Source organism: Gymnoscopelus microlampas (assembly GCF_963454915.1).
Source record: "Gymnoscopelus microlampas genome assembly, chromosome: 13".
NCBI classification, from domain to species: domain Eukaryota; kingdom Metazoa; phylum Chordata; class Actinopteri; order Myctophiformes; family Myctophidae; genus Gymnoscopelus; species Gymnoscopelus microlampas.
This window is the reverse complement of record NC_139950.1, coordinates 11,782,471-11,806,540: the sequence shown is the minus strand read 5'-3', so window position 1 is coordinate 11,806,540 and position 24,070 is coordinate 11,782,471. Positions and strand designations below refer to the sequence as shown.

Genomic DNA, 24,070 nt, shown 5'->3' with positions numbered 1-24,070 from the left:
GATGATAATCTTTTAGCAGAATAGAGCGGCCTGTGGTTTAGATCTTGCTCTGTATATGAACCAGATATTTGGATGACGATATCTAGTTCTCATACAGTCCTATCTTTGAAGGCTTGAGCATGTAGATGAAAACCAGTCGCATGACACGATCAGGAATTATATAAATGAAGAAAAACACTCACACACACAAAAAAACTCAGAAATAATTTCATGTCAACACTTACGTATTCAATACATACCAACAGCCCCCTTTCCTGATTTGTCCGCCATTATTTGTTCATTATGCTTCTGTCATTTTATCACCAAGTGATTACTTTAATTTTCCACCTTCTAATATTTGAAAAATCAACAAGTGTTATTGTTATTTCTTACCATGACCGAATGTCTGATTTGCATTGGTAATTCCCTTATCGGAGGGTCTTTTCACTTGGACTGAATATTCGAAACATCCCCATCTCCGCTGGCTAACTCTTTTATTGCTGTGCTTGTTCAGTGGTAACGTCACACACAAAGGACCCAGGGCTGTCCTTGCAGTAGTCATCTGGAAACACATAGTCATTGTGCCCTGCTCCGCTGCTATACGACAGAGTGCTTCACTGCAATACTAAAACATCTAACCTCCACCGGAACACATCACTCTTTCTGATAACTCTTTATTTTTCCTTTGACCTTTTTTCTTGTTTTGTTTCCCTTTTGTTTGCCCTTGACTTTTCTTTTGTTTTCTTCTTATGTTGATGGAACATTTGTGAACAGAATCGTCAAAGCAAACTAATAAAACAAATTCCCAAACTTTGAGCCTTTTTGTTCTTAAAAGTCACACACAACTGCACCTCCCACATTTATTGAAAAGATGGTGATGTTACCCAAGCAAGGTCATCAAATAAAGGAGTGGCCAACGTTCTCCCCTCCCCAACCCATCGTCCTTTAGAAAAGGCAAAAAAAAAAAAAAACAGCACTGTGCAAGCTCTGCTTACACCCAATTTCCTTCCATCCAATCAGGCGATCGTTGAGAGCGGACGGACAAGTCGGGCTGTTTATGAGGAGCCTACAGGATGGGAGGAGGTGGGAGAATAGCGGCCACTCCGACCATAATAAGACTTCCCAGCCTCTTGCTTACTCGCTGCACATCAAAGAGGAGGTTGGTCTGGCCCCGGAGAGCGACCCAGAGTCACCTCCGAGTCAGAACCACGGCTCCAGTCCCACTGACCTCTTCAGAAACGGATCTGCGTTCTCCAATGTGAACTCTCATTTCGGGGCCTTGCTCAAGCTCAGAGCCAACAGTGAGGCTAGTGAGCATCTTAAAGACCTGCCTAGGTTGTTGGAAGCAGCCGGGCTTTTCTCCAAGTCTCTGTCCTGTGGTAAAGGAATTCTCAACGAGGCCCACCGAGACCCGGGCCTCTCCCCCTCACCTTTTGACCTCAAGATTCCCCAGGTGCGAGGCCTGTCCCTTGGGTCAGACCTGCCCTCCTCGGAGCATTCCACTTCAGGCTGCGAGGATGGTCTGGGAAAGAAGCTTCGTTCTATACTGCCCAAGCACGGCCGGAAAGGGAGCAATGGAGCTTTTGATATCCCTGGGGCTGAGAAGGAATACTGGGCGTACGACACAGACCGGCAAGCGTTGAGCGGAAACTATCCCACCCTCGATTCCGAGTCAGATCTGGGTTCCAAGCAGCCGAGGAAAAAGCGAGGGCGTTATCGGCAGTACAACACCGATCTGCTTGAGGAAGCCATCACTATGGTCATGGGTGGGAAAATGAGCGTGTCTAAGGCCCAGTCCATCTATGGGATTCCACACAGCACCCTGGAATACAAGGTTAAAGAGCGACTGGGGACTTTGAAACATCCCCCCAAAAAGAAACTGAGGCTGCTAAGCCAGGTAGAGGAACAGGGTGTTCTGTCGAAGTCCCCCGAAAGCAACGAGGGAGTCCAATACGCAGTCTCTGAGACATTGGAGTGTGCTTCATTGGAGAATGGGGGAGAGTTGTTCACCACAAGCACCTCCCCTGATGAGTAAACCAGATACCATACTAATTAATTAATTTAATTTCTTTTTAACAAAATAACTTTCATGTTGCATTTGACAGACGGTAGCAGAGGCAATGTTGTCTTTCCGTCACAGAACTAGTGTATGATCATTTTATTTAAAACTGTATTTATTAACTTATTTTATTCGATCTGACGCCCTCTCTTTTTCTTAAACACTACAAGTGACTCACTACACTCCTTTATTGCCCCCAAAAACAATCCATTAGGGATTTTAAAGCACTCCATGAAAGAAAATGCTGTTTTATATAGACTGAATCTAGCCATCCCTGTCTCTAAAAAGGTCATCCTAACAATTGGTAATACATGGAATCAAGTCTTGGCAAGTGGCGCCCCTTACTGTCCTCTGCCGGTACTGTTTTCTTTAATAGCACTTGGGCAAATGTAAAACATCTTTGCAGCAGATGAGCTTGTAAATAATAAGTTAATGCAGAATTTAGATGTTTTGTTGTAAAGAAAAGGATGTCTTATACTTTTGTGATCTTATATACAAACACTGGATGACGGACTTGCTTTCTGTCACTGTTTTGCAAATGCCCTCCAGAGATTGAAAATGGCCCACCCCCAAGCCCCAAGAAAATATACTGTAGATGCCAGGGCAATACCGTGTGTTCCAGCACCTTTTTAGATCTCAAATACCTTTTTATTTTTATAGTCTGTTTGTTGGAATGACATGTTCTCTTGTCCAGAGTTTCACCTCCCTCTTTGGTCCAAAGCTAAGAGCTAACCTTCAAAAGCACACCCGGATCATTTTCCACCCTAGAAATGTGATGTAATCTCTGCACAGTATGAATAGTGATAACTTGTAACTTAATAGCCTTCATCACACCTCAGGATACATTTATTTGTTGGCGTGCAGTATTTGTCAGTGAAAGAGAATGTTTCTATCAGGAAAGTTTAAATCTATTGATTTCTATATAAACACAAACATACCTCAACCTCAGATATACTGGATTTGCATATCTCGGTGCCTCATGTTATGGATATTCTCAGTCTTCTTAAAAACAGGAAATATATTCCATCCCCAAATCCACCTTCTTTTTTTTTTTTTTTAGAAAAGAAAGAAATGTATTTTATTTACTGACAAATACGCACGCCCTACTATCAGGTGTCTTCACAGCCTACCTTAGCCGGTTATCAGTAGCGTGTCAACACCAGTTCAAGCCTTCTTATCATTTTTAACTCATGTGTTGTAGGGCTTCTCATTTACTGACTTCATACTTTATACTGTATCAATCAGGTACAATTGCCTCTGAAATATCTTGTCTCTTTAACCCATTTAGACCTGAGGACGATTTCTAAATCGTAATAGTTTTCTGGAAAACCTAAGTTGCTGTAAATCTTTGTCGTCGAGTGGAAACCTTGTATGTCAAAAACCGTTCCCTTTTTTTAACATTTTAAAATTGTGAAAATAGCAGATCTACGAGCTCACAAAGTGAGCTTGTAGATCTGCCATTTTCACTACTTTTGTGCGACACTCTTGTATGATGAAGTAGGGCATTAATTTACGGGGAAAAAAACATTACGAGTTGAGACATGAAGATGCAAGGTTTCTGCCCGACAGCAACCATACATAGCTCAAATTTAAAATGACACAGATGCTTTCCCGGATTGAACGGGTGAAGACACAGGATAAGAAGGTTAAAATGTTGCTTCTGAAATGTGCTTTTTCTTATCTTGTTTGAACAATGGAAAGTCGTATAGTAGCATATAATCACAGCAAAGCTTATTTCAGAGGGGCAACATTTTTGCCAGACGGCACACTATGACGGAAGGCCACCCAGTGGGCCAGCAATGCAATAATCTTTCACCAGAGGGTGTAGCAACTGATGGCAGTGATGGACTGTATTGACCCATTACAGGATAACTAATATAGATATTAATATAATGATGGGAGCATCCATTCTGGTTGAACGATAACATTCTGTCGACATGTTGAGCGCGAGTGGCGTGTTCTAACACGACTAGTACCTGCAAATTCGTGTTGGATTTCGATTGGTCGTCAGTGTTTCTATTGTTCGTCAAATCGCTCTGAAAGTGATCCCAAATTACATGGTTCGCCACTGTGGTGTGAACTCTGCCACCCACTTGATTTTTGAAAGATTTTTGAAAGTATACATTAATTGTAATGGTCATTGTGGTTATCGTTCTTGTTGTGGACAGCCCTTTACATCATTCTCAGCCAACACATTTTACACCAGCATTCTTCAGACAAGATAATACCTTATTCTAGACAGTTAACGCATTAAATGCGTAAATGGTGTTCATTAACTCGGAGGTGGACCCGACCCATGAGGATCCATTTGGTTTCATTTGCACACTTTCCGAGTTAAATTAACACTTAATAAGTATTTTACCGCGTACACTCCGGATACAGGATAGCGTTGTTGTTTTATTATTATAATTTCTTCTCTCTCTCTCTCAAAAATAGCTTCTGAATGACAACAATAATAATAATAGAAATACTGTGCTTATCCAAAGGACTGAATCATATCCAGGTGTCATACTGGAATCAGGAATTATAGTGCATATGGCTCTTATAACACGTCTGTGTATGCCACTTGCACTATCAACAGTTATACCTCAGGACTTGCATAATATTGTAATTGAATTGTACACATAATTTATGTTCTTTTTTATCAGGTTGTTCAAAAGCTCTAACAAATCTTCATATATTGTATTCTTTATTTGTGTTTTGTTTGTTTTAATTTCAATTTTTACAGTTCTAAGATGACATTGTTGTGCTATGAAGTGAAAAAATGTTTGAGTACAAAATGATACTTCAGGTATAATAAGTAGGTACCTCAGATTTGCAGACTTAGTGAATTGGAGTTTAAAAAAATAGTGCAGTCAATGATTGTCAAGTGAAATTTCATCTAAAGTAAGATATACCCTTTTCCGGGGATCTGTGCGCTAACAGCAGTATACCGACATTCATTTTGTCAACGTTCAACTTTTCAAACCACTTTGACATATAAACTATTCAAACTACTTTGTTATACAAACCTTGTGCTATTTTGCAGGGCATAATTCATTTTTACACTAACCGTGTAGACTATTGATAAATCTGCATGTATATATTATGGAGAAAACAAACTATTCACACTTTCATAGAGTAAAGTGTGTAAAGTTTGGATTGTCATTGCTAAAAAACAAATGGCTAAACACATTTTATAATTATTTACAACAGTTTAACTAGCAGTAGGTTTGATGGACCAAACCTAGATTTCAAATGCATGGCTAATTCACTAATCTAATCAATGTAATGGTGTCTTTGTTTAGGTTGCAAAATAATGACATAACAGTACATACACAAGTTCAAGCTGACTTGCCTCATTATCAGAAAAAAAAACTAATAGGTTGATCTTGCCATGACAATCATTTAGAATTAATCAAAGGCTATTCATACCCAACAAAATATTAACTATGTTCTAAGTTTGAGATATATAAATATGCCTGTTAAGCACGTGAGGTTTTGTTTTGTGGTGTCGGTTATTTGCCATGTGAACAGATATAATTGGCATTTTGCAGTTGGCTTATATTGCAGTTGGCTTATAAACAAATGTTAATGTCTTCTTCAAAGTTTACTGTAGCAAATCGAACGGTTCTCTACCTCATGATATGGAAAACTGATATCAAAGTATACTAGTTTCCACATAACATTTCTATGTAGCAGTTTCACATGTACCCAAACACACATACACTTGTAAAACCTGATTTATACGTTTTCGTACAACGGCAGCGCAGCGTGGTGATCTTTTAGATAGCCTGTTTTCGCCATGCGACGCAGTCGTACTGTATGACTGAGTATAAATTTGGCATTAGAGAGGAAGCTCTTTTTGGATTCATTTTCACACCACAAAGAGAGTAGATTGAGGCTAGAGATGATGTGCAAAGTTCCTCTGACACGAGACAGTGAAATTAATCCAAATTCAAGCACGGGTCTAACCATAATGTAAATATTTCAAAGTATCCTAAAAAAGTTTCATGCACCCATGCTTGACTTTTGAATATTTTAAAGGTGAGGTGTTCATTTTGTATCGTCTTGGTGGTTGGCACAGTTAAAAGAGTCTGTGAATAAAAATAACTGTTTTGAGGATTTCATATTTTGGAGAAACATTTCCATTCTCATAAATGGGAGTAAGATATAATTTTGCTTCCTGAATGGAATGTCTCTTTGGATATGAGTCATTTCACTCGGGCAGTATGTATTTATTTATTGAAGCTTTTTCTCTCGTAAGTAAACATGAATGTAAATAGCTTTAACAGAACAAAAAAAAAACATTAAAAAAAGCGCTTATTCACATTGAAGAACTTTAGGAAGATATAGATATATATTGCTTATAAGGTATTTAAATGACCTCAGTGTGACAGAGGTGGAGGAATGCGTTTTAAATTGTCCTTCACTTTGTTATTACAAGGGGAATTTGTTAATAACGTTTTAAATATTATGCTTAGCCCATAATGTACCAGATCAAAGACTTGGCGAATTGATGAGGTTGCACAAATGCAAATAGTTTCACTCTTGAGAGTAAAGTGTGTACTTGTGGGGAAATGACATATTTTTTGGGGGGATAATTTAACTTGATCATTTTGCAAATGTACAAAGGAATGAAACTGTGTATTTTGCATGATTGCCAGAGTATGGGCTGAAGAAATCGTGTCACTGGGCAACTTGATGTGTAAGGTGAAATTAGTCTTTGATGGGGGATGTTGTATTGAAACTACTGGAGTGTATGCAATGTTTGTCATATGTCACGTAGAAACATGTGTCAAGGGTTCCCAAACTTTTAAGGCCGCGACCACCCAAAATAATCAAATTTACCGCCCCCCACCCTGACAAGCACTTGGAATTGTATGCATTACATTTAGTTTGACTCGGTTCCACAGATAAATATTGTAAAAAAATAGCCCAACTACAAGCTCACAACGCCTTGCACTGTGAGGCGCTGTGAGCTTGTAGATCGGCCATTTTCACAATGTTTACCTCTTTCTTACATTACATATCTTACAATTCGGCCAATTTGGTATAAAAAAGGTCTTAAAAGTCATTAAATTGTAACTTTATAAATGTGCAGATACCCTGTACTTTGTTTACTGTTGAGTGAGAAAAAACAATGTTGCACATTAAGCTAATCCTCCCTGGGGGTCCCGACCCCCAGTTTGGGAAACACTGAAGTAGACGAACTGTGAGACTTGAAATGTCATCGGCTCCATTCAGAACCGTAACCACTTTCAGCCCCTGTTTTGCGCTATGTCATAGTGACATTTTTCAAAAGGTTGCTAAAATGCTCAAATTATGTTGCAAAAAGGGGCGAAAATAATCAGATCCACAAGCCCCCAACGGGTCTCGACTCACTGTGAGCTTGTGTATAGGCTATTTTTGCTGTTTTTTGTAATGGGGCTCGAGTGGTTAATGATGTATGTACTAAACTCATACAAGGGTTTCCTAACTAGGGTTGGGATCCATTAGGATTTTAACGATTCCGGTTCCTTAACGATTTCCTCTTCACGGTCCGATTCCTCAAAGTTATGGTGATCCTTGACATTTAAAAGTTTGAGAACCACTAGTAGTGTAATTGTATAGCAGACGTGAAATCCACATACCGTCTCTGACAGTGGGATAAAACCGGTTCCCGGAAACGGTTCCAATTGTGATCAATATTGGATCCGGTTCCTCCTTGATTCCACCCTATTCCTAACGTGAACTAGATTTGTTACTGTAAGGTTGCCAATCACAGCTCTGTGTTGTCGCGTGTCTGTCATGATTGTTCTCATTGAATTCGTGTGGTGTTCCTTTTTTGATTCCGTCTTTTTAGATCCGTTGTCACTTTACTATTTGAGGGGGGGGGAATGTATGTATCTTGTGTGAGATCCTATACAAAACGCTATGTGAAATGGAGAGCAAAACCCTCAGGGATCTTAACATGTACCACTTCATCATAGTTCATCAGGTAATATTCCTACTTAGACTGAGCTTGCAGGGATGTGTCCCATTACCGAAAAGCAAACGTGTCTCAGGTTCTGGGTTGTTGTCACAAATACAATTTGTAGTATCTTAAATGGATATCATTGCAATTTAGATATCTCCATGATATTATGACTTCACACTATTATTGTCTTTGTCTTTTTTGAAATGCAAATGAATTTCAATGCAACCTCAGTTCATGTAAGATGTTCGCCAGGCAGGGTTTTTAATCTGCAGTACTCTCTCCAGCTCACAATGCCTCAAGCAATATAGATGTGTCACATTCTATTGGTTTAAAAGAAAACGGACGACATTTAACCTCATGATCAAAAGGGCAGAACGTTATTCTTACTGTCTTGCTTTAGTATATCATCGCTATCGAGCAGGAGCTGGTTCTAGAACATTTAGGTAGGTTCAGACATTTGTTGACAATTTTTGTCTAATGACATGCCTAAAACAGGGACACCAGGGTTGACGTGGGTAAAGTGTCTAGGTCGTGTAATCACCATAGACATTTGGTAACGTTAAGGTAAAATATTTGGTATCATGGTAATTTGGTCATGCAATATAAACTTTATATCAGAATACAAGCATAATGGAGCCAGCTTAGTTTGAAATGGGCCTTTTTCACGGCTGCCATATTGACATAAATATTTGTGTAATATTACTTTACATTTGAAACAAATCTCAAAGTGCTACCAACGATTTGAGTTAAAAGTGTTCACTTCAAAAAATGTGTAAAGTTTTGCAAAAATAACAGCTCTACATGCTCATAGCGTGGCACGAAGTGATGCGCTATGAGCTTTCATATCTGCTATTTTTGAATAGTAAGTATAAAATATGCTTAAAATGATTGTGACGCTATATTAACTTATTTAGCCAGGGACCCCCTGATACCCCCAAAGGACCCTTTGAGAACCAATGCCTTACACAACTATTTTTCAATTTGACTGCCGTGAGAAAGAGGCCTGTTGACATTTAAAAAAGTAAAGCGGTCATCTCAGGAACCCAGATATGTTTGACGTGTTCATGCACCAGTTGTCCTGTAGGGCATTTCTTTTTCTAAGAAAAAGTTTTTTTTGGCATACTGGTGGGTGGTACCCAAAATAATTGTATTGCGTACAATACTAGGCCTACCTCACATAAACGCAAAATAAATGACCCCCTATAGATAGACAACACATGGAATAGATGGGGGAACAGGGACACAAACAAAACCTCATGATTATTGGCATTAATAACTTGTCAAACATTGTCTAACTTGCCATGTTATTCCATCATTTTTATTTTCTTATTTATTTTTGTTTTTGACTAAATTTGTTTCTTAATTTCTTTGTGGTAGAGCACTTAAATGATCACTAAATGTTATCCGTTGCACTAGATGTTTGATAACAGTTTGAATTTGACAACTTGACAAAAAAAAAGTTTGCTCCTGAAGTGTTTTCTCACAGTGATTTTAACATGATCTTGATTTGTGTTACCATGGAAACTGGGGCATCGTTGCTTAATGTCTCTGTGCATGTGTAAAAGTTACTTGATGTACTCTGTAAGGAAAAAAAACATTATGAAAAGAAGGAAAAAAAAATATTAGCTGTAACAATGTCTTTGGTCAAATTCACTGGATAAAAGAATCACTTTTCAAAATCACTTATTCTTCTAATAAATGTATTGTGAAAATACAGAACATGTAGTGTGTGTGGTTTACTTTTAATAGATTACACTTCACAAATCAATTTCTTGAATGCTCTTGTCTTGTTTGATTATGTCGTCGCTGCCCGGCAGAAACCTTGTATCTCCATATTTAATTAACTTTCTTCATAGATGGTTGCCCTGTTTTATCATTTGCTGTGTCGCACAAAAGTATGAAATAGCCTCTACAAGCATCGCAATGCGCCGTGAGCCTGTAGATCTGCTATATAATCTAATTTGGAAAAAGTTTGACACTGTGTGTGTCTGACATGGCCAAAATAGGGTTTGAAAATGGTAATGCTTTTACTCTTTAACCCATTGAGACCTGGAACACATCTTTGTCACTTTAGATTTCTTTGGCTATTCAAAAATAGCAGATATACAAGCTCCCACTTAAGCGCGGCACTCAGTGCCGCGCTATGAGCTTGTAGATCTGCTATTTTTGAAAAATCGTGAAAAAATGTTTTTTACATTATTTTCAAAAAACTGTTAGGATTTAGAAAACATTTTTAGAATCGGCCTCAGGTCTTAATGGGTTAATCAATTAGACATTTTAATAAGAGCCTGTGACTAAATAATTACTACATTGGCTCCACTGGAACACATGCTCTTTACCATTTCCTGAACAGTAACCGTTTTGGACGTGACAAGGTTTCCTCCCTACAGTGACCATAACGAATTAATTGGTATCAATTTGAAAGGCAATAACCATTATGTCTGTTACAACCACTGACTCGCACTCATTTGACTGTATTTCCTTTTTTCAGTGAGCCTCCAGAGATACATGGCGCAAAGGCAAAGGAGCTGCAGTCGACCTCCACGCTGGAGCAGTTCATGGCCAAACTCTGCCCTCACCATCAGAGACAGATCGTAGATGCCCTAGGCTTCCTTCAGACCGAGGCGAAGGCGTCGGGATGTTCCGGCGCGCAAGCCTCTAACCCTACCTCTGGTAGCCAGGGAGTCGTGTGCTCCACTGCGCTGCCCAACCTGGAAACCCCTGAGAAGCCATGTTCTCAGTCGAGGCTTCCTATTACATCCACTCCCAAAGGCATGTTGGATGTCCGGGAGACGTCTCGTATTACTGGCGGTTCTGCAACGGTAAAGAGTGTCATAGACACGGCTATTTCACTGAATACGTCCATTATTGCTGGCCCTGCTTTGGATCTGCGCACACCTGGTTCGGGTAGCACCACGGGTTTGAGCATTCCCAGCTTGAATGCAGTAGATGCAGAGAGCAGCCGTCACAGTGACCACGCCCCATCTCTTAAAGTGATAATTAAGTCTGATGGTAAAGCTGATGGTAAGAAGCTGTGCGTGCTCCCGTCCTCTCTGTTGACTCACTCTGGCACTTTGGAAGAGAAACAGGGTAACTCAGACTTGTCAAACAGAGCAGAGGCTCACAGTGCTAGACTCAGCTCTGCTGTGAAAAGGCACGGTCAGTCGGGACAATTGCAGCAAGCCAGACAGAGAGGCTCCATTGGGCCCACCAAAGACTCGCAAGGAAAAGTCTCAGTTCACAAGGCTTTCAGCGCCATTCCACTCAACTCTCCAAGGACCGCTAGAAAGAGCATGCGGAGTTCCATTGACCATCGGCCCAGGGAGTCTGTTCGTAAGGTTATAACGGACCCAGATCTAGGCCATTATGATATTGTTTATATTGACAAACCAATCACAGAGTGCTTGAGGGAACAGCGGCGTCCCTTCACCCCACGGCGAAATGCCAGGAAAAGCACCAGAGGGCCCATGTATGTAGAGGAAATGTGGGAGCTGAAAACTGTCCGTACCTTAGCCAACCGAAACAACAGGAGTAACTGTCCGAACCCGATGCCAGAGCCCATTGCCTCAGTCACCCCCAAACAGGTACTTGCCAAACCTGATGGTGTACCCCCTGTAGATATGCCTTTAGCAGGAGGCTGTGGAGAGACTGTTAGCCAACAAATGCCCTCAGAACAGCCAGAAGAGAGAGAGACACCTGGAATGGGGGATGTGGTGGAGGCAGCAGATAGTGAACTGGATGTTTTAGTTGAGACCAGTCAGACAGATCAAAGTCAAGTAGTCAAAGAGCCGTCCACTCCCCCATCGCCCTTAAGCTCCCCAACGGAGAATAGTGAAACGCATGTAGATGCAGATGTAAACAAAATGCAAGAAGCGGGTTCAAATTCAGAGCAGGTAAGGGAGAGTGGTTTATCCGAGGAAAGCTCTGCTTCAGAAACGGCCGCTATGGCACCGCTTGAGGCGGAAAAGAGCAATGAGCCTGACAATGAAATTACTGAGGAAGTAGCAAAAGAAATCATGACAGACCAGTTAGAGAATGAACAGGTAAATGAATCAGGGCCCCTGTTGGTTTCAGATGAAGTCCCGAGCAGCGAGTCTGCAGAGCAGCAGGAGTGTGAAACCTTGGTCCCAGCTGAGGGTGACACAGTAGTGGAAGAAGAGGCGAACAAAAATGAAGATGGCAAGGAAATTGGCAAAGATGAGGAACAGCCACTGGAGCCTCAACCAGAGGTGCAGAAAGTCACTGACAATTTGGATGGAGAACAGAATCATAGCCCCACAGCTCCTGCAGAGGAGGCGGCAGTGGAGGTGCAGGAAAATGACACGGTGCAGCCACAGGAAAATGACACAGTTCAACCACAGGAAAATGACCCAGTACAACCACAGGACAATGACACACTTAAACAAGTTAAGATTGAGGTGGTGCCTGAGACTGAAGAGAATGATGACGATGACTATGATGTGTCCACAAAGACACTTGATGCACTTCTGAAAGAATTGCCACCCTGGCGTCGAAAACGTGGCATGGTCATTTCTCTGCCAAAGCGTTTAAGAGAGACTAAGCATGAGATTGTGGGATATGTTAACGGTCGACCCATATCGGCCTCTGACAGAAGTCTGCGTCGAAGATCGGTCAATATCACCCCTTCACCTCGAAAAACTCGTGTGAAATCGCAAGTTCCCAAAAACACTCCAGTCGATGATCCTGTTCAAACTAGTCCCATGCCAAAAGATCTCCCTGAGAGAGATGTAACTGTAAAATCTGAGAATATACCTGTGACTCTACAAGTGGAGGAACCTTCCCCTGAAACCACACAGAGCGCAACACGTGCCTCAGGGTCCCTCATTAAATTAAGAAGAATAGAGCCAAGAGCCAAACAAATCCCAAAACGTACAGCTCAGAGTACACACAATACTGATTCTCTTCCTGATCTCCCAATTGATTCTCCCCAAACCCCTGAGTCCAGACGCCCACTCAGATCAGCCAGACTGAAGCAAGCTGAAACTGCTAAGTCGCCACAGTCTGTAAATACCTCTTCTGTTGTTGCAAGACCCACTGGGCCACATTCACTTCCATCAGGAGAGGACGTACCCTCCGTCCCCGTTTCTTCTTCTCCTCTTCCTGTTTCTTCCACCCCACCCATACCTCCTTCCTCTGCTGTCTCTGAATCATCAAATGGGTCTGCAGTCCCAGAGAATACTGTCGAGCCGAGTGTCGTAAAACCAAAGTCACCGGAAACAGACCTCAGTGACGAACAGAAATCAATGGTAGACAGAAGTTTGCCAACCAAACAGAAACTTAGATCGTCAAAGGCTGAAAGAGTCAGTGAGGATGAGAATCCACAAGTTAGCAGTCAGGTATCCAGTCCAATGAAAAGTCAAAGTTCTGAAGAGAATGAAACACCAGAACCAACTACACCGTTAAGAAGCAAACGGCTTCTCCGCAAGGAGACGGAAGGTAGCGAAGGTGTTCAGAGGAAGGCAGCACCGTCCTCTCTAGATGAGAAAACTGTGGGTGGAGATTCCGCCAACTCTTCCGCTCTAGACAAACTTGTGAAAATGCCATTGAGGAGTGAGAGCAGTAAGGCTGGTGCGTCCAGCCAGCCCCTCCCCCAGTCAACTCCTGTTGAGAACAGGAAGTTAGCGTTGAGGTCACAGAGACTGTCAACGCCTTCTACAAGTGATCCTAGAATAGCAGAGAAACTGAGGGATATCGCATCACCTATCAGAATCAAGCCAGAAAAGATAACAAAGATGGCAGCAAGATCTTCCCCGTTTTGTGAAACCTCAGTGTTGTCACCAAGCACGGTAACCTCTGTGAGCATGTCCAGAAACGAGACCCTAAAGCAAACTACTGCTCAAAAGTTCTTGGGAGCTCTGAATGGAGAAGAAAACCAACATTTACTCACAAATCTGAACATGAAGTTTGATAAAATGCAGAAAGGCTGGCTCCAAATGGACAAAGAGGGCCAGACAGTCAAAAAACACAGAAACATGTCAGACAGACAGGCAGCTATATGGAAGAGTAAGCGCAGGACACGGAAACCAAAGTCTCAGGACCACCAGAAGCACTCTCCAGTGCAGATGCTTTTCATGAAAAATTTCAGCTTCACCAGTATTTGTCGCTGGTTCCTTGAGTCAACAGAAACAAAGTCCCTTGTCATCGTCAAGAAGGTGAACACGCGTCTTCCGTCCGAAACTCAGCTCTGCTTCCACAGCTCTTCTGGCATGTCAGGGACCTCGCAAGGGGTATATCCAAGTCTACAGGCCGAGCGCCTTAAGAAACATCTGAAGAAGTTTGCCATTGCTTCCCCTGTGAAGAGCAACCCCAAGAGTCAGAAGCTCATTGCTAAAGCGTTGGAGCAGGAGGCAAATGTAGTCAGAGAGAGGAGAGAGGTTTTCACTGGCACTCGGGATGGAGTGACTAAGCCATTGTATTCATCGGTTGAAGCTCAGAAGCAGAGTGAAGCCCAGAAGACTTCAGGTAAATCCAAGAACCCAGCTAGCGCACGGATCCTGAGAAAGTACTCTAACATCCGGTTGCAGGTTAAGCAAACATCTGTCAGGCGTAAAGAAGCCCCAACAAAAAGAGCCACAAGTATGAAAGCCTCCAAGTCTGGCTCAAAAACAAATCTCAAATCAACTGTCAAGGGACAGAAGTCACGTCTTCCCGTAAATAAACAAATGAAAGAGTCAAAGATAAGGAAAGGGAAGATATCCTCTGGTAGAAAGGCTACAGCAAAGTCTCCTATTCAAGAAAGGATAGTGAGATCTCCAGGCAGTAATAGAGCATCAAGGGATCTTACCAGGAAAGATACAGATTTGCCACTGAGAACTTCTCCAAGACCAGGTACGCCTAAAAGACTGAAAAACAAGCTTGAGTCCAGCAAAAAGCAGTTGGAAACAGAGAAAACAGGGGTGGAAAAGTCCACTCCGTCTAAAGCAAGTGGTACAAGAACCCAAATAAAAGAATCACTACAAAGTCCAATCACAGAGAGTCGAGTCAGTGAAAATAAAGGTGCAGAGATCACTGTAGAAACTTCACAGCAAAACACAGATGTTAAGCCCCCAATCTCACCCGACCAGGTGCTGACCAGGTCACAGAGAAAGATGGAGGCAACAGTCCCTCTGACTGAAAGTCCCAGTTCTGCTTCCAAGAAGGTGTCGACGGTCGCAATAATGCAAGGTGGTAGTCCTAGATCTGCAGCCAAGAAAGTTCAGGAGCCCACACCAACAGGAAGTGGGACTCCAAAATCTGTCACAAGAAAAGGTCAGGCGTCAACACCGCCACGGAGTGGGACTCCAAAATCGTCAACAAAAAGAGCTCAGGAGCCTTTACAGTCTCCAGCTAAGCGCACCAGGATGTCGCATTCAAAATAAAACATACTTATTGACGGGAGACCACCGAACGGAGGATGATGTTTTTCCTCTGTGTTGAATATACTCAAAGGACTACAAGTAATTATTTTGTGTACTCTTGTTCAACTGTTTAGACCTTTCTCTATTATTTTTTTTGTAGGAAAATGTGTTAAAAAGGAAAGTGCTGACACTTGGAATTGATTCATGCTTTCATCTAGCTTGTGCTGCGAAATGCATAAGGTTTGCTGTATGTGTTCAGGGGCTACATGCAAGTTCCATGAGAAGGTAGTGTCCCCTTTTTTGGCTTTGTGTTTCACCACTCTGTAGCATGGCTGGAGATAACATTGATGCCATGTGAAAAACAGTTTTGCAGATTTGTGTGCATGAACGTTTGATGCTGATCTATAACAACAGGTTTGCAGCAAATTCATTCACCATCCGCATATTATTTAGGACAGCGGCATGTTGCGCATTTAGTGAACACTGGAGAATGGAACTACTCAACATGCATGAACCCAGAAGCATGGGAGAGCAGTTTTAACTGAATACTTTTTGCGTAGAATATTTGGGCCATTGGTGTCTCCAGCCTGTCTTGCAGTCAGAGCTTTTTGAGTGTGTAACAGCTGTGACAAGGTGCCTTATTTATGAAGTTTAAGTCAGAATGTGTTGCTATATGTGAAGCCTCAGTTCCCTTGCTGTTGCACAGGTTCCAGTTAACATGAATGTGCGTCCTTCCATGTTTGCAAATAGTTTCTGTTCCACACCTGCATATTTAATATAATAGTATGCCTCCTTGCTTAATGTGCAAAGCTTTTGTGTCTAATACGTTGACTGAGGCATTATCATTTATTCTGAAGATTTCTATATTCTGCTGTTTTTGTTTGTTATATACTCATTTCCCCCCCAGGAAGTCCATTTAGTTGTTATATGATGAAGCCGGCAGTAATCTCAGTAAATGTCTTTCTCTCTCTCTCTCTCTCTCGCTCTCTCTCTCACACTGTCTGTCTCTCTCTGCATCATAACAAAAAAGGCTGTAGATCTTAGTTTTATTTTCTATTTTTCATTAAGGTCAAATTTGACAGCGATGTTGTGCATCCATCGCCATAATCTGGTCATTAGCTTCATCGTCACCTCCTTATAATTACACCTCTTCTTAAAAAATTGTACCTGCTTACTGCATTTATTTAGTCTTGCTAATGTGAACCGTTGCAAAACTATTTTCTGCCACTCTTGGAATAGAGCTTTTGCCTATGTAAAGCTGAATCCTACTACCACAATGTGCTGAGAACTTGTACTTAAATAAAAGTTAACCACTTTAGCCCTGGCATCCCTATTTTCGATGTCATTAGGCAAAAATCTTTCAAAAATAGCTGATTTACAAGCTCACAACTGATTGCAATCATGACGCATAATTTAGAATCAATTAAAAAAATCATGAAAAATGTAATTGAAAAATAGAGGGCTTAACCAGCATCCAGAAAATAGCAGCTTGACAAGCTCAAAGTATCTCACTGCGACGCGTTGTAAGCGTGTCGATCTGCTATTTTCAGCTGAAGCTTTCCCCACAATAAAAGAAAACCGAAAAGACGTTAGTATAGAGCCATGAGGGACTCTCAACCATATAGGGTTTAAGTGGTTAACTTATTCAAGACTATGCATGCACGTTACGGTGCGTATCATAAATCTATACTGAAAAGAAAAACAAAACCCATGAGGGCTGACAATGTGATGGTGGCTTTTTGATCACTGTTGACTTTTTGGACAGCAAATCCCTCTATTGTGACCTCCCTTGGCATTAATGATGCATTACTGGTTGATGCATTAGTACCTCTTCCACATAATATGAGGTAGCTTTTGCCCCACTTAATGATGTCACTACCACGTGTATTATATTCCTTAGTGGGGCAATGTTTATTTTGTATTTTCTTGTCGCTTCTCAATCCATACATACAAGTTTTTATTTTATTTTGTATTTACTGCCAGGCAAATGTTTTCAAAGTTCCTTTACATCTGCAATAGTAGCATCCAACATGGAACATTTACCATTTTAGCACAGTGTTATTTTTTTTAAATAATTCTCTCTCTCGGTATTAATCATTTGTAAATGCAAAACATTTAAATCCTGTTTTTATTGTTATTTAAGAACCCCATGTTCATTAGACCTAAATTAAACAACCCACCAAATATCTGACTTGAACATGTTTTATTCTTTACAGTTGCTATTTATAGATTTTGATTTTGTACATCAGAAAGAAATAACTGCTTTATTTGTGTTAATCCCAAGAATGATACATCTTTTATGTTAAGAACTTTGTATTTTTGCTGGAGTTGATATAAAGATGTTTGAATTTTATGTTTGGTTTCTTGGGTTGTGTTTTTCAGTTTTATCCCTTATTCAAACAGATTTAACTAACTCAGTGTGGGGCAATTTAGTCAGGAAGTGTAATAAGCTACTACTTATTTCCCCTTTAAAAAGTACTTAATTACACTACTCATATTACTATATTTATTTATACTGCGCCAACGTTCTAGCACTTCAAGCTCCAATTCCTGCTGGATGTTTTATGAAGGGATCTTTTTGACAACTGAGAGCCGTAGACCTGTGCTCATGCAGGGTAGCCCATACATTAATTCAGAATCACCAACAGACTTTAAATGAAAGCGACTTTTGTAACTTGATATTTTTTTTTCCAAAGCTTTGAACATTCCACTTAAAATTCCACTTGTAATTTCTCTGGGATGACACTTATTCACTATGGTCAGGGAGCAGCCTACATCTTACTGACACAGCGATATCGCAACAACCAATATATCGTTGCTGTCGGGCAGAAACCTCTTATCTCCATATTTCATTTCCCGTAAAATAACGCCCTACGAGCTTGTTGATCTGCTACTTTTGCTGTTTTTGAATTTGAAACCTGAAAAGTAGCAGTTTTGGACAGGTTTCCACCCGACAGTAATGTGCTGAGGTAGCCTGCCATCCCTATTGTTGGCATGTCGTCACCGATTTTTTAAAAACAAATTCTTTGAAAATAGCAGCTCTATAAGCTCACATGTCGCATCACGAGTTATTGTCAGCTTGTAGATCTGCTATTGTTGACTATTTTTTTTAATGTTATTGAAAGTTTTAACTGATAGTTAATGGTAGGCTACAAACAATAAGTAACAATTGATAGGAAGGCCAGATGGTTCAATAGATCAGTAAAAAAAAGGCATGGGTTTCCGAGGCTAATAGATCAGTGCCGATCAAGACCCCTGGCACTTGCATAATAAACGTATCCTTTATTTGGATGAGTGTATATATTCATATTTATGTATAAGGTAGCCCTGGCTATTTCCATGTCACATATTCAAATGTTGGTGGGATACTGGCCAATTCTCTCTCACTCCCACTAGCAAAATATAGCAGGCAGGACCACCCAATCCCATTGTGGATTTATAGCCCAAACTAGTGGCAACAGCACCATCTAGAGGTGATGGGGAGGTTTGTGTCAACACTTGAGTAGGAAAAAAACAGCTGCTGCTGCAATCAATCTGGCGCAGATTGATAGCACATGGCTTCATTTAAAATAGAAATATTGTACTTTTGACACTGCATTTCTAGGTAAGGGACTGTGGAAATTGTACACATACTCATCCAGTGAACCAGTTAATTGTAATTAAGGGTAATGGTGAACCACTATTGGGGGAACAAGACCATGAAACTGGGAGTGTTGAAACTTAACTAGGTGAAAATGTCTCTGTGGTTACAAACGGTAACCGTTACAAACATCAAAGACACTCAGGCAGCTGTATCCAGATGTGTTCAAGGGTGTAGGAAAATTGAACACCAAGCAGGTCTAGTGGCAGAGGTGGCCTAGTGGTTAGAGGGGCGGCCTTGATACCGGAAGGTCCCTAGTTCGATTCCCCAATTCATCACATCAATCATGAATCACCGCTGAATAGCCCTTGAGCAAGGCTTCCATGCAGGGTCCGGCTGGAAACAAGTTTCGTACTTAGTCCGACACCCTGGGTAAACAACAAACTTTGCTTTGCTTTGCTAGCCTGTACATCGACCCACAGGTAAAGCCTGTGGCCCAGCCACATAGATGCATACCATACAACCTCAGGGAGGCTGTGGAGAATAAAATAAAGGAGTTGATTGATCTAGATATTGTGGAAAGTATCAAAGGCCCCACCCCTTCGATAAATCAAGTGACGATAATCCCAAAACCTGACAAAGATATCAGGATGTCCGTGTCTAGAATATGAGAAGGGCCAATGAAGCAATTGTATGGCACCTGTAAGTTTGGTCCGGAAAAGAAAAAAGCATTCCAAGCTTTAAAGCTAGCCAAAGCTGTAACACTTGACTAGCCTACTCTGTCTCTGACAAGGAAGCACCAACCAAGGTGATAGCAGTTGCAAGTCCTGTAGGTTTAGGAGCAGTGCTAGTGCAAGACCAGCAGGGGGCGATGGTACCTGTCTGCTATATCAGTGGTACTCAACCTCTGGGTCGGGACTCCCATGGGGGTCCCCACGTGATTTCGGGTGGGTCCCCAGATGACAGTGAAGGGAAGTTTCACAAAGGGACAAATCAAAACGTAAAACATTAAATATCAAGTGGTAAGGCTTCAGACATAGGGGAGTATAGTACTGTATATAGGGGGCACAGGAAAAATCCCTAGCACGGATCCCACCACGCCGATGTAGCCTGGTAAACCCTCCCTCCAGAAATCTCATTTCCATTTCACTCCAGAAATCAAATGGAAATGAGATCTCTGGAGGGAGGGTTTACCAGGCTAACGCCGATGAGGAAAGGACAACAATTTGCAGCGAGGAGAGCCCCACGCCCCTGCACCCACGTCTTATGTCCAATGCTATGGGACGGGGTAGTGCCACCCCACAGCGGAACCGACAGAATCCACAGGGCACCCCGCCACCCCAATCCTCCCACATCTTAACAGTGAGACAGGCCAAAGATCTGCGGGGTCCCCCGTATGCGTGTGCGCAAATGAGGGTGGGATGTCTCTTATTACTTCATCAAAGCAGCCTAAATATATATCTTGACCCGGTCTGAATCAATTACTCTTCCATGAAGTCCAAAAAGGGGGACCATACCTCCAAAAACACCTCTGCCTTATCCTGCATTTCATATTTAAGCCTCTCCAGAGGTAACAACATTATTATTTATGTCAACCACATATGTTCATTTGGAATATTATCGGTCTTCCCTAAAATTAAAATACATTTCTTTACCAAAAATCTAAACAAATCAAACAATTTCCTATGTGGAGAGCTCATGATTACGTTTAGGTCAACTCCTAAACGATACAAAAGAGGAGATTTCCTCGGTTTGAACTTAAACATTATTTCGATTAAAGCATGGATTGTTTGCCAAAAGGGTTTGATTTTTGAACAAAACCAGAACATATGTGAATATGTACCCAAAGTTAATTTACATATTGCATAAGGGTGAATACTCCTGGGACATCTTATTTAAACAAACTGGGGTTAGGAATGTTTTGAAAATGAACTTATAATTATGTTCCAGCACTCTAGGAGAAAGTGTAGGTAAGTTTACCTTTGCACATGTCATTGTCCATGTTTCCTGATCTATAATTACATTTAAAATCTGCTATTTTCACAATATTTATCTGTGGAACTGCACCAAAATGTAATGCCTCAACTCCTACATTCCAAGTGCTTGTCAGGGTGGGTGTCCCCAGTTCAAATATGATTATTTTGGGGGTCACAGCCTGTAAAGGTTGAGAACCACTTAGTCCAGGGGCCAACACTGATATTTTCACATATTGGTACCACCTAAGGTGACCGTAAAGTTTTTGTATTTTTGTCTTCCTACATGTCTCTAGTTTATATTTTGGTATGATAACCCTTCCAATCTTGTAATGTTGTGTCAGAAGAGGCCCAAAATGCGGTTACCAGGCTGGTAGATGTTACAAAAGTAGTGGAGAAGAGAGACATCAGGTTCCCAGGTTCTATCATCATGATTCGGTTTATTCAGCATCAAACAGCAAACAGCATAGCATGAGAACCAGGGAGACCCAGGGGCAGAGCCCCTGTGTCACACAGCCTAATGGCGTGTGAGACTGTACTCGTACTGAGTTACATTTTAGTTCAGCTTTTATAACACAAATAGCTTCACATTAGAATGCAAATAGTTCATGTTGGGTGGGGGTCAATGAGAGCCCCCATGCAGCTGTTGATCAATAAGATCTTTGAACATTAGCAAATGGTACTCTCCCTATCTGCTTCCTGGCGTCTCCAGGTTAAACAATGGAGCTGTGATTGCATTTCACACCAGGGCAGAGTCCTTGATGATCTATGCAAACACTAGGCTAAGTCCCAACACACTCAAGATTCTGCTTACTTTAGCTGTAGTATATATTTCTTTAGTATCATTCTATATGTTTTTACTTTAGCCATCTATTTTTACTTGCATACTGGTATATTAAATATAGCTAGATACGACAGTAGCTTAAAGGTAGGGTAAGTGATTTGCTTTGGTTAAAATAAGTGTTAAATAGCTCTATATTCTGATAGTACTCATTGCTATAGAGTGTTTGTTCAGTAAAAGGAGTCTCCTTGTCTCTCCAGCTCTTTATAAAACAGAAAATGCATTTTCGTTTCAGTTTCAGTTTCATTTCCAATTTTATCCAACCAGGACAGAGAACTCAATCAGGATACAGATTAAACAAGTGAAATTGGAAGTGATGACACTAAGAAATGAGCAGGCAAAATTGGAACTGGAACACTATACAAATTAAGCTTAAAAATGGGTACTTTCTCCTGATTGGCTGAGATTTTGACACCTACCGAAAATTGTATTTTCTGTTTATTAAAGAGCTGGAGAGACAGGGAGACATCTGTTACTGAAATAACACTCTATAGCAATGATTACTATCAGAATATAGTATTTTAACCTTTTAACAAAATACTTTTTGTTTTAACCAAAAAATATCACTTACTCTACCTTTAATGGCAGTTATCACTACCTACCGGCTAATGTATCCGGTAGGAGACACAAAGTAGAATCTTTGTGTCTCCTACTCAAATTATTGCGACAAAAAACAAATATATCCATGTATTCAAGGCTTCATGGGGTGTGCAATTGATAGAAAATAACTTTTCAGGGGGACTCTCTACCCATTCAGCTATGACCACCCTAGACCGAAGGAGGGTCAACTTTTACAAGCTTATGGAAAGCAATCTTTTTGCAAACACCAAAAATCTGAGAAGTTATCAATTGCACACCCCATGAAGCCTTGAATACATGGATATATTTTGTTTTTTGTCGCAATAATTTGATGCCCGGGGTAGGAGACACAAAGATTCTACTTTGTGTCTCCTACCGGATACATTAGCCGGTAGGTAGTGATAACTGCCATTAAGCTACAAGATTGGAAGGGTTATCATACCAAAATATAAACTAGAGACATGTAGGAAGACAAAAATACAAAAACTTTACGGTCACCTTAGGTGGTACCAAAATATGGCTTGGCCCCTGGACTAACTGTGCTATGTGAGACGCAGCTTGACACACTGTGAGTGTAGGTACTGTCAGACTGAGCGTGAAGCTTTAGCTCTAATATGGGCTTGTGAGAGACTACATCCTTATGTGGATGGTTGGAGGTGTGATTTAGTTAGAGCCATAGAGACACACGGCCGGAAGCGGAAGGCCTACAAATTCACGCCCACTTTTGAGATAGCGCCGCTACTCGGGGTCCGTTAGAACGATGAACTGCAGCTCTCAATGCATTCCCTTATTCTCGAAACCGCTCATTGCTGCTTGCAGCTATATTTTAATATATGTTTTTATTTAGAGAGGGACAGTGAAAGTAGACTGACAGGAAATGGGGAGAGAGATGGGGGGTGGCACGCAGCAAATGTCGCCGGGAACGGGAGTTGAACCCGCAGCCTAGGGTGCATGGACCGCCTTGCTACGGCCCAGGCCAGAGGGCACTTTTCTAGTTAGTATTCTGTGATAGAACACGTTTCAATGTCAAGGGAGGAGTGTACTTAGGGGTTAGGGTATAGAGTCCATTTCAGCTCATTTGATTACCGTATGTTGCTGTAGATTGAGTTCATCTGTATATACACATGTACTGTATTGTTATAATAACTCTCTAATCTCTCTCTCTCTCTCTCTCTCTCTCTCTCTCTCTCTCTATCTAGCTAACTTTCTCTCTCTCTCTCTAAGAACGTAAGACAACACAAAACAGTCATGAGTGCAGATTCAAGCAGCGAGAATGGAGAAGAAGGTATATCTTCCCAGGAGACAAATGTTCAAGGCAAGACTGTAATGAAATCGAATTGATGTAATTGCATAGAATCATTAAACCATGTTTTATTTCTTTCTTTTTCTTTTGCAAACATCAAATGTTTATCATCCATAACCATATCATTTTAATCCAAAGATCTCATAATAAATGATGACGAACTTCGGATCGTGATGGTTGGGAAAACTGGAGCTGGAAAAAGCGCCACTGGAAACACAATTCTGGGTTCAAAACCTTTTGTAGACAAGTTTACAACTGTATCCGTCACAACGAAATGTACAAAAGCCAGTGGTGAAGTGGCTGGTACAAAGGTCTCTGTTGTTTACACACCAGGCTTGTTTGACATCAAACAAACCCTACTTCTTTTAAACAACATAATATCCCTGGCTCCCCCCATCAAAGGAGGCGCAAACTGAAATGTATAAATGACAGGGAGACATAGAGACTTGTCAGTGCACTA

At 41.1% G+C, this 24,070-nt stretch overlaps 1 protein-coding gene across 3 annotated transcripts in view; it reads left to right on the top strand.

Moving 5' to 3' along the window:
* Positions 1-17,687, top strand: part of LOC311059328 (ligand-dependent corepressor-like) — a 37,817-nt gene extending 20,130 nt beyond the window's left edge. For 2 of the 3 annotated variants that reach the window (XM_084077140.1, XM_084077141.1), the window contains exon 7: positions 10,468-17,687. In XM_084077140.1, coding sequence (XP_083933266.1) covers positions 10,468-15,355 — 4,888 coding nt within the window. In that variant the 3' untranslated portion in view covers positions 15,356-17,687. Of the gene's footprint in view, positions 1-999; positions 3,348-10,467 lie in introns of those variants that run through there. The other variant, XM_084077142.1, reaches the window with a different exon arrangement.
* Positions 17,688-24,070: the final 6,383 nt, after the last annotated feature.